The following is an 18,594-nucleotide window of genomic DNA, read 5'->3' as shown; positions in this document are numbered from 1 at the left end:
TCTCTAACAACTTGTAAGATTCTGTCCTTGAGTTGGACTTCTGGGATTTTGCGTACGATTTCTTGGGGAGATGTTCTTTGCTGGTTGTAGCTATTTGGGGTTCTATATACCTCACTTATCTGTATGTTACATTCTTTCCCCATATTTGGAAAATGTTCTATTATTTTGGTTAACAAGTTTTTTATACTATATTCTCAGTCTTCTGGATTTTCACTAATTCCAATTAGTCTTATTCTCCTTTCCATTATCTATCAGCTGCTCAATCCATTTTTCATGTTCTCTTGCTTTCATGGTATCTGTAACTGGTCACCAACGTTAGCCCTGTCTTTTAGATCTTACACTCTGTCCTCGCATTGTTTGCTTTTATTTTTCTCACACTTTCAATAGAACTTTTAATTTCCTGAATTTCTGATTGGTACCATTTCATGCACTCACATTCTCTTCTAAACTTGTCATTTATGTTTTGTATCATTTTGTTTGTCTCAGTTAGCTTTTTAAATTTTGTTTTCTGTAAATTCACTAGTCATTTTGTTTATTTAGTGCATTATCTGTTTAGTTACACTTTCTTTGAGCTTGCCAAGCATGTTATTGATCTTATCTTTTTTTCTTATCTCTTATTGATTCTTATCTCTTTTTATCATTTTGAATAGCTTAGTTCTGTGGCTTTTTATTTCCTTCTCTTGATGACCCATTGGAAGCGTTGGGCATTTGGAAATGCATTTTGCTGCCTTGTCTTCTCATGTTTGTATTGTCGTGTGTGTGTACGTTGTGCACACATACACACTGAGATTTGCGGGTGCTGATAGTGGAAAGACATTGTTGCTAGAATAGAGATCTCTTTAGTTAATGTTCACTTTTCAGTGATAAACTCTGGGCATGGCTAACTATAGGCTTTTGCCTTCATCCCAAATTCCAACTACTTCGGTTAATTTTAGAGGGAAGGGTATAGTGTAATTGGCCTAGTTCTCCCAGAATGGACCACATTGTTGACACAGACAATCTAGATATTGGCATACAGAGAAAATGAATACATAGCAAGAACTGTTCCACCCTGGTAATAGAAACAAAATGAGCAACAAACAACAGAGTCTAAGATAAACTAGTTATTGACATACTGTTATAACCAAAAATGTCCCACCCTTAATGATAGAAAGGACATCTATAATTATAGCATAAACATAAAGACAAATCAAGTATTGACATACAGTAAATAACTACTAAATGCAACAACTATAATAGAAAAGAATAATATTATAGAAAATAGACTAATAATAATAATATTAGAATAATAATAATAATAGAAAAGAATTCAATATTAATATCATAGGGTCAATTAAGTATCTAAAGATTATTAAAGCTTAGTGGTTATACGAGTCAGTAGGTAGAGAATGGGAAATCAAAAAAGAAAATTTGAAAAATATCAAAAAGAAAGATGACGAGGAGAGAAAAGTGACTTAAAGCATCCTATTCAGGAGTAAAAGGAAATTAATAGAATTAGATAAAAGTAATAGAAAATAACAGACACAAAAAAGTAGAAAAAAGTAAAAACATGGACAAAATAAAGAAAAAATGAAAAGTAAAAGTTAGCAGAAAATTAAAGGGAAAAAATACCCCAAGTCCTAAAGAATCAATGAAAAAAATAAGTCCTAAAAAATTTCTCTGTGTTTCTGAATGAGTGGTTTCTGTCCAGCTTCTCCAGTCTTGGAATCCAGCAGATACAGGGAAGGGATAGTGAGTCACTGTAAGATTTGTTGTTTCCAGATTGACATTTTTGTGTCTGAATGCTGGATCCTGCCTCACCTTTCTTGTGGACCTTGTTGGTTAATGTGTCCATCCTATAGCTATAGTCCTTCTGGCAACTCCCACTTTTCATGAGCCCCTATGAACCTCAAATTATACTTTTCTCCACCTAGCTTTATGACTTGTAGGTTTGTGAGGTGCTCCCTGTTTCAGGGGCCATCTGTACTCTCCAGGCTGTGGCAACTGTCCCAGCCAAGCTCTATGCTTGCTCACATGGATAGATGGGGAAAGCAAACAAACCACTGAGTTCTGTGCTGCTGTAGACAGCGGAGCAAGGTGGTGATATCTGTGTCAAACAGTCTTCAGGATTTAATTCCAGCACTTTTAGATCCAGCCTCCTCTGGAAACCACACACATCTGTATGGAGGGCAGGACCCCTGCATCCCTCCTTGTCTTGGGTTAAACTTATCAGAAAGTCTATGTCCAATTTGTGCTTTCTCTGCCACTGTCTCCTGTGGCCATCTCCCACTCAGTCACTGTGGCAGACTGACATTGAAATCATACGATATAGCTACTCCTCAATTGCTCTACAGCTCTATCCAACCAATGCATACCTTCCCAAAATGGCTCCTGGTTAAACACTCTCAAATACGGTAGATGCTGCACTGGATTTATTCTCCAACTCTAGCCTGACTGGTGAAGGGAGTCACTTTCAGAGTAAAATACCATGCTGTTTTTGCAGTTTTATAATAGTGGTGGCCTTTTCTTTGCATCTGTACTGCTGTCTCTCCCTGGAGCCACTGTCCCTCTCTAGGTTTACCCTGCATCAATGCAGACAGGTTCTCCACCCTCAGAGCTGGAGTGCGCCTTCCAGACTGCCTCATTCCTTTCTCTGTGCTATGATCTATCTCTCCATCTGCTCCATAGTTTCCAGTATTACTGTAAGCGCCCCCCTCCCCAATTTCAGAGATACACCTTTTTCCTTCTCTTCATGAAGTTGTTGTCTTCTCTGTGTCTTGATTCTTGGTCCCAGACAGGCTGCACTTCACTGTCATTCTCTACTGTGACATCTTGATCCCTTATATTTGACTTTCTGAAATTTCATAATATGTCTAGGAAATTAAGCAAAATTGTTGTCTACTCTAAATATTAGGTCCAGGAATCAATAAGCACACCCATGTACATGGAGTCATAATGTTGGGCAACTTCTAAATTCCAGAATATAGAGACCTTTCCTCTTGGTGACTAACTCCCATACTAGCTACCTCAATTCTTATATAAATTATTCAATCTCTTCACATGAAAAATTTCCTGATTTTTTTCTCAAAGGAATGCTAGGGGTCCTATACACAAGGGCAGGAGAAGATTATTCAATATATAGATTTCCTATTGATTTCTCATATTTCATTCCCACCCTCAACCTTACTTGGTATTTTCCATTTTCAAATTTCTCTGTGGTCCTACAAGACAGACCAGCATTCTCCCAAGTTGTAAGTTTCCTCTGTCACTTTCTCTGTCCATCATTATCAGTTGGTATTCTATCTACTTTTTTTCATTAATAAAAATATTTATTACTAGAAATTAGATAATATGTTAGGGTTTAATCTTTCTGACAGAACTTAGTGGTAGATAGCAATGAAATCTAATTCTTCATTGTTCAATGGAAAGATTAATTTAATCCCTAATAAAACAATCAAACAACGGATGTACATAAATTGACTCTAGTGAATAGTTTATTTTGCTGTGCTGTTTGTTTATATTTTATCCTAATTTGTTTTTTGAGTGAGTAGCTTGGTTGTAATACTATGAAAAGATTTTTGAAACTATACATAGCATGAGGCTTTTTTCTCTCGCTGTCATGGTCCTTAACAAGAGTCAGGAATTTCCTTCTAAGAAAATAATATCTCCATAGAAACACACTTCTACTAGGTTCTCATCTAACAGCCAGTTTGCAAAAAAAAAAAAAATTCTCTCAATTTTACAGGCGGTGAATCTGTATTGGCCTTCCATTTTGTCACAAAGCCAGTTATTTGATATTTACCTCAAGGGAATCTCTCACCATACTTGAACACAAGAGGCATTAAAAGCCAAGTTAACTGAGGAATGATTGCCACTTTGCATTTGTGTAATCTCACAGTGAAATGGTCTTTCAAGCTGCAAAATTTTTATTTCCAGTCCTTTTATACCATTGATAATTCTGGTTTTATAGTATTTAAAACCTGGACTTGTGTCCCAGGCCCTTTACTATTTTTTTCAATCTCCAGGTTTCCTTCTATTATATATCACTTTTGATTAACCTGCCTGCCTTTAAGATATCTGTCTCTTAGATTCTTCCATCCTTTGATGGCTCACCTTTCCCTTTGAACTTATCTACGGGTTTCTGAGATTCACTTTGTATTCTAACATTCCTGTGGGTAGTCTTGAATGAATTTTGCACTGGCCACATATCTATACTTATTTCTTGGTCATACAGCCTTCCCATGAGTCTGTCTGGAATATTGCTTCTAGCTTGTCTTTCATTATCTGACCCCAAATTATAACAGTTTATACTCTACAACTTTTTTCATTATCAATTTAAATTGAATGAACTTTGATCAAAAATATGCAGAATTTAAAATTTTATTACAATAAAATATACATGATCTTTAGTTATGCTTTTGTGACTGAGTGCCCTGAATCAATTTCAAAATGTTTAATTTTCATGGTCATTTTGACTTGAGGGAAAAGCTGGAATTCGTTCACTACCAGATCTGGTGAATAGGTAGACGAAGACAGTCTTTAATGTTTTTACAACCCTGCCTTGATGCTAAATGGCACTGGGCAGTGGTATTCACTGTAATTTTTAATCACATCTCTTAAAAACAGGAGAGAGTACTTCCAGAACTGCTTCAGAAAGTGGCAACAACTAGGGAATAAGTGTATTCAAAGTGAGTGGGAACATTTGGAGATTATTTTGAGGGGGATTAATGGCAGTCTTTTATTGTAATAAATTTTAAAAATTTAAACATTCACCATATATTTTGATTACCCTTGTATAATTCATTTTTTCCCTAAAATCCTCTCTACTACTTAATTTTTCTTCAATATTTGGAACACCTTTCCTTCTCAGAATCAAATCATCTATTTCTTACTTGCTTCTTATATGCTGTCTGCCTCCCTTAAGTTCTAACTATTGCCACTCTTTGTTTACTAGCTACCTTGGTTTTATCCCTCCTCCATACTTCATCTTGACTATTGTGGTCAAATATGGATTAGAGGTAAATTTTGTGCTTTAGGTCTCCATAAGAGAATAGAAATTTTGTAAAATACTGTTGACACGAAACTAAGTGTATTATATAAGCATCTTCAATTTGGTCATAATGATACTCTGGCTTACATTTGTCCAGCTTTATAAAGGCAAACTGCAACACTGTTTTGAAAACTTTCAAGAGTCTTTTAAGAATTCCTCATTAAGAGCATATACTTGAACTATTGTTTTCAGAGTCCAGAGTTTAACTAATTTATAATCTGATTCTATTCACAAATGATAGGGTTTAGTAATTTCTGTGTATTACAAATGGAATGTTTTTGTCCTTCCATGCCAGGGCCTTTCACTTTATTGTATGTATGTATTTAGGTTTTTTGGAGTCAGTGTTTCGCTTTGTAGTTCAGGCTGCCCTTGAACTCACTATGTAACCCAGCCTGGCCTTGAAATTGCAGCAATCCTCCTGCCCCAGCCTCACAGTTGCTGGGATTACAGACAGGCACCACCATGCCTGATGGGCCTTTCACCTTAGAAATATGAAGAATTTCATATTACATAAACTGATACCTCCAATGGAAGGCAGTGACATCCAGAATATATTGCTGCCCTTTCTCTTATTCAAAGATGTCACTATTGATTTCAGCCATACTCCAGGGAAGCAAAACTAAATCTTCAACCAAAAGTCCATTCTATATGACATACAAACTGTTTTTTAACATGTGGCTCCTGCTGTTATTTGTAGATCATTTCATTGTCTCTATTTCTGTGTTCAACTTGTGGTTAGCTGATAGACTTGGTTGAAAAAGAGTTTTCAAATTCTACATTGTTGCATTCCAAGCTGGTCTGTGCTGCTGCTTTCCCTAGCAGGACACAGCTATATCATTTTATTTGAAGCTATCCTGGAGTGCATCTTTTAGAGTATTTCTTATGCTACCCATGGTGTGGTTATTCCATAAAGTGCACCATACCAAAGACTGTTTCATATCTTTCTGTTGTTGCATCTATACCCACCCATCAGTAATAAACATTGGCTTTAATCCTGGTAGACCAGCTAATGTTGAGCATCTCTTTTGCTATTTTACAATAATCATGACTCTGACTCTAACAATAGAACAGATCAATGAGATAAATATGACATATGTGGCAGTTGCGAATTTCAAAGTCATACAAAAGCTGGACACAATTTGCATTTTCCACTGATGACAGTCAATTCAGCAAACCATTATTTTTCCAGCTGCATTTCGGGTGTTAGGAATAGAGCTGAACCTAGAAGACCACAAGTTGGAGGAGGGATCCATTTCTCCCCTTTGCATTACCAGTTATGTCATTATTATAGCTCACTTTTCTCCTTAATATGCATTTTAAACAGATTTCACTCTCATCCAGAGGATAAATCCACACCCATTCTGAACCCACAAATAAACCTCCTGTTGAAGAGCTTACTACTCATAAGGAGAAGAAAAACTAAGATTATGTGGCATTATTTGGCTAATGTTATGTGATTTGTGTAGCCTACAAATGGGAGGTAAGAAGAGCCAAAGCTTTAGGTAAAAATTGTCGATAGTACAATTTCACAATGATGCCACACTATGGTATGGTAATACTTCCAAAGAAAGATGCTGCTTTTGTATTTTTTTAATATCTCCTTTCCATCATTTACACTGCTAAACAGTTTTTTTGTTTTGTTTTGCTTTGTTTTGTTTTTTGTTATTGTTGTTGGTTTAACCGGGGATCGAACTCTGGACCTAGTGCTTGCGAGGCAGGCGGTGGCAGCACTGAGCTAAATTCCCGGCCCAAGAGTTATTTTTAAATCCAACTGCCTATTTTTAAGTAGGATTCAGTGACTGCCTTCAGCATTGTATGTGATGAAAAAGGTTGGTTGTTTTTAGCTTCTAGGTTTAGCTTTACTATACAATTTTAGTCATCTTCCAATTTACCTACACCAGAGGATGGCAGGCCCTGATACTTACATCAGGGATGTCCAAGGTGCTAATTGCATTTTGTATTTGGGCTGCTTGCTTCCACCCCCATCCCCATCCGACCAGTGGCAGCTCCCATTAGATAGTATGATCAGTGTTGAATGTTTTTATTTGCTTTTTTCAAGGAACTTGTATATTCTGCTCCATAACTGCGGCATACTGTGCTTCCCTTCCTGTCACTGCATTTGAAACCTTACTATCTCCTGTTATGTAGCATTGTCATTGCACTACAAAGAAACTCAGTATTATTTGCATATTGTGTATACATGTTAAAGATAGTGTTTAATTCATCACTCTATATGGCAAGTATTCAGTGTTTGTTTTGAAGACAATGCCCTGAAAGACCCTCTCCACACCGTTTTTTAATAGAGTATACTAAATTAGTTGTTTCCTACTCACTCACTCCCCTCCCGTTTAGGGATAAACCCTAGGGCTCTACCCATGCTAGGCAAGCACTATACCTAGTTTCATCCCCAGCCCAAATTAGAAGTTCTTAAGATTAAAAGTATGTTCATCGCCACCTTTTGTATTTATTTTATATCAATGACATTCATCAAGCTAGGTAGGGCAACACTACTCTTTTGTAGTAAGAAGCTCATAGCTAGCTATTATGGAATCCCTTGGAAAGTTTGTTGAACATTTCAGAGAACACAGTACATGCTTTCAATTTATTGGAAAGCCCCAGTTGTTTTTGAATGGTGGTGGTGATAGCAGTGGCTGCAATAAGAAAAACTAGATTTTTAAAGAAAAACTTGTTTAAAAATGCAATTTGCTTATTTTAGGAAGCCTGCTATGATAGAAGCCTGTCATGATAGATTAACTATCAATTTCTATAAACATAATAACTCTAAGAATGACAGAAAGAAGGGAGAAAAACACTAGCTATGCAGAAACCCTATTGTAGCAGGAAAAAGAAGGCAAGCCTTTTCAGTCAGGTAATGCCCTGATTGAAGGATAAACAATACACCAGATTCTCAAAGTGTGATTCAAGGACTTACCTGCATCAGAAACCCCTAGTAAGGAAGTTGAAAATCCATGCTAGAGTCAGACCTCAGGCCTACTCAATCTAAATTTAGGGAAGAGAAGGCCTGGGATTCTGTATTTTCATTCTCGTGCTTAGCGATTCTGATGCACACCAAAGCTTGAAAACCACTGACCTATGATGTACATGGTTTCTAACTCTTAGGCACCAGTTGATTTGATTCTTACCAGTAGTATATTTAGTTTGTAGGCCAGTGGTCATGAACCTATGGCCTGCCCATTGCAGAGGGTTATTTGTTATCATTGAAAGTTCTAAAAGTTTTGCCATTACTGCTAGCCTAACTCTTCATGGTTATCTCCAAAACGTAGGACCTATTAAGGTCAAATAAAATCCTGACTTTAATACATGGATTGAGGATAGTCTTGCTATGGTTTAAATGTGCCACCTCTAAAAGTCAGGTGTTGACAGTAAGATGGCATTAACAGGTGTTGCCTTCAAGAAGCAATTAGGCTATTGGGGTACTCCCTTGCAGATGGGATTAAGGCCTTCATATCAGAAGCTCCATTTAGCATTCAGCCCAAATCTTTCTTTCTGCCCTCCTCCATGTGAGGACACAGTATTCCTTCACTCCAGAGGGTGCACCAACAAGACACCGCCTTGGAAGCTGTCAGTAACCCTCACAGAGAACCAAACCTGCCCGCACCTTGATTTTGGACTTCCCAACCACCAGAAGTATAAGAAGATAAATTGCTGTGTTTTGTAAATTACTCAGTCTCAGATACTTTGTTATAGCAGCACAAATGGACCATATTCTTTTAAGAGATAGATATTTATTAAGGCCTTTCTGTGTGCCAGGCCCAGTGGCTAAACACAAGATATACAAAAAGGGATAAAGTGTGGCCCTTTCCCTCAAGAGGTTTGTGAGTCATTTCCTATGAATCATCCAGTGCAATCAAGTATTAGCCATGAAATAGAAAATGAATTAAATTAATTCTGTGTCATGCAAAAAAAGTACCCAATAATGTTGTGGGTTTAGCTATTAGAAAAAAAATGTGTTTGTAGTAATACAGTGGACCTTCAAGTTACGACCAGCCTGACATATGAACAATTTTGGTTAATTAGGTTAATGTAAGATTAATCTGCCTCTTGCTATTTATAGCATGTACCCAGGTAAACATCCACATCTCACCTGTACTGACTTACAATCAACTTGAGTTACAACCAACCCTCAGGAACCTATCAAGTTTGTAAGTCAGGGATCCACAGTATCTGAAGAGTCAGTGGCAATAAGGCCTGTATCCCTCATGTCTCACTGTTAATGAATTGTTTCCAGCTGATATCCTTATAATCTGCAGGTGCTGTTTACCATGTAATTTTACCATAGGAAACAAGGGTGTAATTATTTAATAAAGTGTAAAGAATTAGATTTTTCTCCCTTGAGCAAAATGCCTGGCTATGGCAAACATTCCTGATGCCTCCTCCCTTTTTCATTAGGAAGGCAGTATTCTAAAAGAGAGGGCTATTTTGTTCATATTCTGCTACTTGCCTCTGGAGGCCATGCTAATGAATTCAAAACTAAAGCTAGAATTCCAGATTTCTTGTATGAGTTGCCATTGATTTTTATTTTTACCAATATGCTATAGAAAGGACAGTTTCCCTACGTATCTCCAACTGAAACTCAAAGGCAGTATAAATATAAAATCTCTTTCATTTGAACCACTGTTTTGTGTTTTCTTCTAATTTTTATTGAAAAAATAGAAAATGTTCAAATATAGGCAGTCATTTTCTAATGAACACTTGACTTACAAATATACTGTACCTAACAAAAGCCTCCTCTCTTGTGAGGGACTTGGAGCTATTTCCTACTGCTCATGGATGCTGGAGTTGTTTCTGCCCCTGCAGAAGTTTCTCCCTTAGCCCTCTTCTGGGAGCTTGAGTTCTCCCAGCCTTTCATGAGACACTTTGAAATAGTTCATGTGTGAGGACCTTCCCCTACTGCCACCTCTTGCCATAAGAAGGTAAAAGAGCCCCTGCCTGGCCTCCCATAGAAGTGCCCTCATGAGAGAACACAAAGAATATAAAGGGAACTCTGGTTAGTTTCTCTATTTGTGTTTTTTAATTATGGGACAGTAGAGGATCAAGTATCCTTTTCTCTAGGAATTACATCGTACTGCAGTAACATACTCATGTAGAACTGCATTATATGACAAATTCAGTGTCCAGATTGTAGCCAGGATTAAGTAGTAAACAAAGGACCTTTAAACCACCAGAGAATATTCTCTTGCTTGTTGGAAAAGTCTTTCAAAACTATAGTCACTGCCTGTTTACTCTGTTTATACATGAGTCTAATTAGGTATAACTAGATATCAAGTTTTCAGTAGATTGTAATTAGCTAATTTGAAGGGACCAGAAAAGATGTTGGAGGCGGGTAAATGACCACTAATTCACAGAAACCAAAGGGCTAAAGTTAAAAATGCTGACAATAGCAAGTCTTGGTGAAGATTCAGAGCAGTGGGACTCTCATCCATTGCTAGTTGGCATGTGAAGTGGTACAATCTCTCTGGAAAACAGTTTGCACTTTCTTATAACAAAAGTTGTTACAGAGTAGCTCTTTCTATAAATAGCCTTCCAAATAAACCAAGTTTTGGTGTGCTTGTGTGTTCTTCTGGAATTGGTTTCCAGGTTCTTCTTGATTCAAAGAAAGAATTGAAAGAAACAAGAAACTAGCCAAAAACAATGACCAAGTTTATTTGAAAATTGAAGGGTAAAGGAGAAATGCTCTGCAGAGCAAACCTGGGCCGAGCAAAAGAAGGGGGGAAAAAATCAAAATAAAAAAAAAAAGATACACTCTACGGGATACAGGGTGGAATACTATGAGGAAAAGCCACAGTAGCAAGCTCTTCATGGCTTCTGTGTCCTTTTGTTCCATCCACACCTCACAGGAACCCACAGGAATTTCTGCAAACACGGTCTGAAGAGGCAGTTCTGCATAGATTCTGGGATCCCACCACACCTCCCTTCCCAGCCAGTCAAAGACATGCCCTATCTCCTATCACAATATATAACCCAGAGGTTGGAATCATAGGTGTTTTAGTGAAAACATGTTCAAACACTTTTATGTGAATGTTCATATCAGCTTTATTCATGATAACTCTAAGCTGGAAATAACTCACATGACTATCAATAGGTGAATATACTTAAAAAGAAGTGATAGAGCCGTACAATAAAATACTAGTTTGCAAGTCAAAGAAATGGATTGATAAGCAACAGTAAAAACAAGTCTTGTGGACATTATGTTAAAAATCATTCTTTTTAAACGTATGAAAAATATTGTATGACCCTAGTCTAGAATGGGGAAAACCTGTTGATAGAAATTATAATAGTGGTTGCCTTGGGGAAGAGTATACTATAAAATGTTTGGAAGGGGCATAAGGAAAAATTCTGGGTTATGGAAATGTTTTATATCTAGATTTTGGTGGTAGTTACAAAGGTAAATGCATTTGTGAAGTCTCATTGTATGCTTAAAATGTATGCATTATATTATGTAAATTATATCTCAAATTTTCATAAGGTACAAACATTTAGGGCAAAGAAAACATTTAGAGGATCCCTTGCTCTAGGATCAAGTCCAAACTCCGAAACATTCCTTAACATGATCTAATTCCAGTACATATTTAACAATGTTTGATTCATGCCCTGCCACTTATTCTAAGCTACTTGTAGTTCCAAGAACTGCTAGTCTCTCCTGAATTTTATTTCCTGTAAATCTTTAACCATAATAATCATTTTTTTCTAGAATTCCATTTCCAGTTCCCATTAATCTCTAAATATTTGAAATCCTTCAGTATTTACACAAAGCACTTCCTCCAACAAGCCTCATCTTCTTCCACTCTGTATTAGGTGCTTCCCCTCTTGCTCCTATATAATCTTAAGTTCTTTTCTAGCAAAGCATATATTACTCTGTAATATAGTTGTCATAATAAAAATCACAAAATTATAGTGGACATGGCCCATTTCGTGTACAGGCAAATAGTCTTTTACATATTCATTAAGCCCTGAATTAAGATTAATTTCTATCCAAAATGGCTGCGGTAAGGTTCATCACCCAAAATTACCAAGAAAATTCTTCTATTCAATATGACTTACAGAGTTGCAAATAATTTAGATTTCATCACAAATAGCACTTTGGTTTTATACTACAATTAGTATACATCTTATTGATATGTGGGTTAACTAACTTTCTATGGGCCTAGCCAGAATTTAGTATGTTGTTTCTATGGGAAAATGCATTTTACATACAATCAAGTGACTCAAAGATACTGCTTGTTGAATCATGAAATTGCTGATATTCAAGCAATTTTGACCTACAAATGTGGCCGTTTCATATGGTTCAACCTAAATAAGTTTAAAATGTAATCCTATTGTTAAGTTAGAGATTGCCTATACATTGATTTATTAATTCAATGTTTAATAGATAATGTATTTTGCAAGTTACTAATCCTGCTCCTTAAGGGTATTAGTTGTAATTGTCCCATATAAACCGTGAATAAATCACAGGGTTGTGAAGAAAGTTCCTATGGCATGTTAGGGCTTTTTTGGGTCTAAGTTATTTTTTCCCAACTAATAAGAGATGAAACAGCCTTGAAGACTCTGGGATTGTTATTTTTTGAACTAACCTTGGAATGAAAATGCAGATTCATTTCTTCTTTTATAAATTCAAAATTAAGCAGTCCATTTTGAAAATAAATTCTTATTAGTAATAGCTGACATTTATTGAGCATGTGTTATACGCTGGCTACTGTGCTAACCCTACAACTGTTTTATGAGGAAAGTACTATTATTATCCCTGTTTTCAGATGAGTAAATTAAAACTTAAGTAACTTGTCCCCAAGTTTGCACAGATAGTAAGTGGTAGAGTTGGAATTAGAATTGCTCTAACGCCAACTGCCTGCTGTTCACCTCAAGCACATCTTTTCACATCAAGGAAGCACTCATGCTGAAAGACTATGATTCAATTCAGCTATGATTCACTATAATTATCATTAATGAAACCAGACCCACTCATACAGGAAACATACTGTATTATTATGAGCAATGATTATGAGACAGCAGAGGACCAAATATGAAAATGAGTCTTTTATCTTTTTCTTTGAAGCAAAACATTCATTGGTACATTTTAGATATACATAATGATAACATTCATCATAGGGAATTTGTACCTGCACATGATATATCTTGCTTCTTTTTTTCCCATTAAAAACTCATATTTTATTCAGATATATCATTGTATGACAACTTCATAGTTAAAGATAGGCAAGCATAACTCCTTTATGCCAAAGGTTGAAATTTTGTGCATAAAATTCATATATGTTACCTAGAAAACTTCAAACAATAACAATTTAAAGAGAAAAAATTTTCATAGTTTCCACTGTTACATGGTATTCCAAAAATGGAACACTTGGCATAAAGGGATTAATGTTTCCTTAAAGACTATTGAACAATATAGGAAAAGTAATCAACATTTTTATTTCATCAAAATGAGTCTTTAGACCTCAAATTTTGTAGCAGTTTGAGAAAGGGAGAGATTAATTGTGCACTTTGTTATGACTAACTCTCACAAGAGCAGTGACATACCTATTGTCTCAGTATGGGATTCTGAACACTCTCAAAGAAGCCAGAAGTACAGCATAAATAAGGGTGGCAAAAATCACAAGTATCTAATAATGAAATGTATGGGAGAGCAGCAAACTCAAGGCTCATTCTAGGTAGGCATCATTACTGTGTGAGGGAAGTTAGAGATTTATGGCAGGAGCCAGGTGTGGTGGCGCACGCCTGTAACCCCAGCACTTGGGAGGCTGAGGCAGGAGGATTACCCTGAGTTTGAGGCCAGCCTGGACTACATAGTGAGTTCAAGGCCAACCTGAACTATATAATGAGACCCTGTCTCAAAATAACAAAACAAACAAACAAAAAAAACAAATTTGTTGTGGGGCTCTATCAACCCTAGAAATTTATGGACAAATGTGACCTAATGGACTATCCATGAGATATTCAGATATTAACCAAAATTTCATGCCTGTTTGGAATAATAATGATATAACTTTACAGTGGAAGGGAGGACTCACACTTTAGCCACACTGAATTTATGGTGAAGGTAGACTGTCTTTTGAAAGGTACTTTTTTTCTGGTGTCTGTGGCTGACTAGGGTCAACCTGTGATTCACATACTTATTATTTTTACAGATGGCCTTGCTGAATTTCTTCTTCCCTAATGAAAAGTCATACTCTGAAGAGGAAAGCAGGCGTGTTTACCGCAACAAAAGAAGCAAAAGCAGTGAAGGAGCAGATGGTAAGCCTACTCAGGTGATCTTTTATTACTTGAGTTATCTTTCAATAGAAATATCCTTTATTGCCAGGTGTGGTGGCCCATGCTTGTAATTCCACCTATTCAAGAGGCTGAGGCAGGAGGATCACAAGTTTAAGGCCAGCCCAGACAACAAAGACCCTAGTCTCAAAAAGAAAAAAATTAAGTGAGCGTGGCTAGGGTTATAGCTCTGTGGTAGAGCACTGGCATAGAATGCATTAGTTCCTAGGTTCAATCCTCATTATTACAAAAGAAAAACACCCTTTAGCATCTTATATATTGACTACATTCCCAAGGTCACAGAAGATTTCTCTATTCTAACCTACCAATCAATCCTTTGACATAGAACAAACTATACAGGAATCTTCCATCCTCCAACTCCAGACACACCATTCTCTTCTTAATATGTCTGAGAGCCATGGTAGCATTTGTATCACCCTGCATGATACCTACTTTCTCCTGGGGTTATCCCACATCTCTTCGGGCAACAAAGATGATTTGGTCCTATTTTCAGAATTGACAGAATGCATTGGCATGCTCACACTTACATAATGTGTTAATGTCAATGATAATCATATCAATGTTGATATCTGGTACTATGTCCAAATCTAGATCTGATCTATAAGTTCATTGAGGGCAAGGATTCATTTATCTTTGTATAACTCAAGAATCTGGCCAAGTATTTGGTTATTGTTGGTATTTGGAATGTAAGTTTATTATGTTGACTGATTGTTCAGCCTGCCACCAATGGTAACCATTCCTATTATGGGTCTAGTAGCTTTGAATCAAGTACAAATGCATTTTTTGTGACATAAAAATGTTGAGCTACCTCCAGGTTAGTGTCTTTGAATCACCCTATTTCAGAATTATACTGTCAATTCACAGAATGCTACTCTTCTGGCACAGAGGTTTATAGAATGCAAAACTCTGGGTGCAGCAAAGGTATCTGATTTCAAAGACAGCATCTGTCAGGGTACATCTGCCAATGGCATGTGTCTGGAGGGGGTTTCACAGCAATATGACTTTTAAAAGATGGAAATGAGATTTTTAAGCTATCATTTGTCAATGTGAGTAAAAGCCAGTGATGGAGGGAGTTGTTGATGGATGCAGTTGTAGAGGTGGGAGCTATTGAAAAATGGGAACCAGGTATGGTGGCACACACCTGTAGTCCCAGTACTCTGAGCAGCTGAGGCAGGAGGATTGCAAGTTTGATCTCAGCCTGGGTGAGTTAGCTACTTAGAGAGACCCTGTCTCAAAAAAGAAAATGGAAAAGAAGGCTGTGGGTTCAATCCCCAGTACCATGCAAAAGAAACAGAGAAAGTGTGTGTGTGTGTGTGTGTGTGTGTGTGTGTGTGTGTGAGAGAGAGAGAGAGAGAGAGAGAGAGAGAGAGACAGAGACAGAGACAGAGACAGAGACAGAGACAGAGAGAGAAACAGACAGACAGACAAATGGGGCCAGGACTTCATCAGTATGGCAAGAAGTAAAACTTGATGAAATCTGAAAAACATAGAACTCAGGGTAATGACCTTGTAATTAAAAAGAGAGAAAGAACAATATGATGGAGTAGGGTTTTATAGTCAGTGGAGCTGGCAGTGGCATTGAGTCATTGAATGTAGAACTTAGCCAGTGGGGCCTTTCTCTTTAACAGACATTTTTCAGAAAAGTTTCTTGGAAGTGTTTTGGCTAGGTTCAATCTGGGAACTGAGAAGGTTTTACCTTTCTTTTCCTCATCATCTCACTCTCTGATGCACGTAAGTCTTTCCAGATTTGACTCTTTCTCTCAGTCTATTTTTAATACTAGCAAATCTTTATAACTTGTGATTGCTGAGGAGGAGGTGGTAAGAGCAGTGCCACCTTCTATAGTGGATGTGGTCTTTCTTCCCTTTCCATGTGGGAAGTCTAATGTCTTTAAGATTTATTTCTTCATTTTGCCACCCAAGTTGTCTCTTTATTAAGACAATTTTCCTTTATTTGCCAAACAACTTTATCTGGATCTGGCTACCACCATTTCTAATACTAGTAATATTCCATTTAGATAGAAAACAGTTTTTCTCGCTAGTGAAGCCTAAAGCCTGTCTTATTGATTTTTAGCACTTCTAATCTACTTCTGTCTTAGTCTAATACTCTAGTCAATCACTAGACTCTAGTCAGTTTGTACCAATGTCACGTTTTTCATGCAGTCTTGGTATTTTTCATTCCTCAGTGCAGCCTTAAAAAATTTAAGAGTGTCTTGAAGTTAGGGGTATGTAATGTTTTAGGGTCCTGGGATTTTATACTACTTTTAGCCTTTCTCTCACCTTGGAGACTATGAAACCGTTTTTTCAGATGTGTCAAATGCCCCAATGAATTAAAAGGAGATGAGCTAGTCTAGTCTCTCTTTGTTTTGTACCATTCGTGTTAGTCTGCTGAATGAATGCTATACCTGTTCAATACGTTTTTCAAATATTTACTGAGCAAATATAGCAGTTTATATAATACTGGAAAGAAATTTCATAAGGATTTTTGTGATTGTTTTATTTTATATCTCCACTGCTTAGAAAAGGACCTGGCATATTATAGACCTTCAATAAATATTTTTGTTCTCACAAGGAACTTTGTAGTGCAGAGGCAGACAATAAACAAGGTTAATGGCGATAAATGCTGTGAAGAAAAATATAGCATAGAAAGAGGGTGAGATAGCGATGGGGTTAATGCTATAAGGTCATGGAGGAAAGTCTCTGTGATAAGTGAACCCTTGAGATGTATCCTAAGTGAAAGGCAGATTGGAGCCATGTGTATTTCTGAGGGAAGCAAAAAGAGAAGATATAAAAACTCTCAGGCAGAAGAATCTTTAGTATGGTCCAGAAAGAACAGTAAGACTGATATCACAGTAAGCAAGAGGGTGAATGAAAGAGAAGAGGCCAGAAAGTAAAATCCAATCTAGAGCTCTGTGGGGCTTTATGAAGAGTCTCACTTTATTCTGCATGAGACAGGAAAGTACTAGGGGAGTTTGTGCAGAAAAGTGGTAGGATTTGACTTAGACTTTAATAGACTCTTTCTGACTGCTATATTGAATTTAGGTGCAGGAACAACAACAGAAGCAGAGAGACTCATTAGGGAGGCCAGGGTGGAGGCAGAGTGAATTATTTGAAGTAGACAGATTCTGGCAAGATTTTAAAGGAATGGTCATTTGAAGGAATCCGTTCAGTGGAAATCACCCACACTGCTTCTACCCTGGCCTGTGCAACTTCATTACTCGCCATCTTCCTAATGAATCTCCCTGCTTCTGTTCTTTGTTCCTATACCTATTAGATGAAAGATATAGAAGAGCCAAGAGTGACCCCAGAGTTTTGGATTTAAGGAACTAAACGAGTGGAATTGTCATTTGTAAAATGGGGAAAACATAGGAGGAATAGTCCAGAGGAATACGGAGGAAGAATCAAGAATCTAGCTATGCCTGTTAAATTTGAGGTGCCTGTTAGAAAGCCAAGTGGGTATATCTAAGTCTACACTCTTCATCACAGTCTCAAGACAATTAGCTGATTGTCTTTTATGCAAATAAAAGACTTCTCTTTGAAGAAGTGAGTCAGACCTATAAACTATTCTGAACAGTTATTAGGTAAGGATAGGCAAATCAGAGTGGAATAAGTTAAGGCCAAAATAAAAACTGCCAAGACAATAAAAAAACAATCTTATGCATTAAAATTTTGGCTACCCATCTTAGATTTGGTTTGCAAATTTCAAAGAAAAGGTGATTTACCTCGAAAAGTTAAATAACTTCAAGGGCTGGGGATTTAGCTCAGTGGCACTGCATCTGCCTCGCAAGCGCAAGGTCCTGAGTTCGATCCCTGGTACCAAAAATAAATAAATAACTTCAAGAAGAAAATATTTTTCAAAGAACAAAAGTAGAAACTAATATAAAGGAGTGCAGGAAAAATCAGTTCTAGTTTCTTGTATTTATTTTATTTGTTACTATCCTTTGATTTTGTTTCAATTTCCAAACTATTTTATTGTTATTTAACAAGTCTTTTAAGTACTATGAGGAGTGCAAAGATATGTCATGGTTTATATCTAGATATCCCCATAAAGCTTCATGTCCCATAGGTGGGGCTTTGGGAAAGGTGATTGGATCGTGGAGGTAGGATACTCATCAGTGAACTAGACCAGTGATGAGTTTATAGTTAATCATGATGTTCGGAGGTGGAGCCTCATCGAAGGATGTGAGTTACTGAGGGACTGGCCAGGAAAGGCATATCTCCCTCCCTGGCTCCTCCCTTCACTCACTGCTTCTCCACTGCCATGCCAT

At 37.0% G+C, this 18,594-nt stretch overlaps 1 protein-coding gene across 4 annotated transcripts in view; it reads left to right on the top strand.

Moving 5' to 3' along the window:
* Nucleotides 1–18,594, top strand: part of Eda (ectodysplasin A) — a 424,656-nt gene that overhangs the window by 306,301 nt on the left and 99,761 nt on the right. For all 4 annotated transcript variants that reach the window (XM_004871764.3, XM_004871762.3, XM_004871761.3 and 1 more), the window contains exon 2: nucleotides 14,188–14,293. In XM_004871764.3, the coding sequence (XP_004871821.1) occupies nucleotides 14,188–14,293 (106 nt within the window). The remainder of the gene's footprint in view (nucleotides 1–14,187; nucleotides 14,294–18,594) is intronic.

Source organism: Heterocephalus glaber, unplaced genomic scaffold (genome assembly GCF_053883595.1).
Source record: "Heterocephalus glaber isolate CG9 unplaced genomic scaffold, H.glaber_assembly_v1.0 deba00001790, whole genome shotgun sequence".
NCBI lineage: Eukaryota > Metazoa > Chordata > Mammalia > Rodentia > Bathyergidae > Heterocephalus > Heterocephalus glaber.
This window is presented reverse-complemented; position numbering and strand designations above follow the sequence as displayed.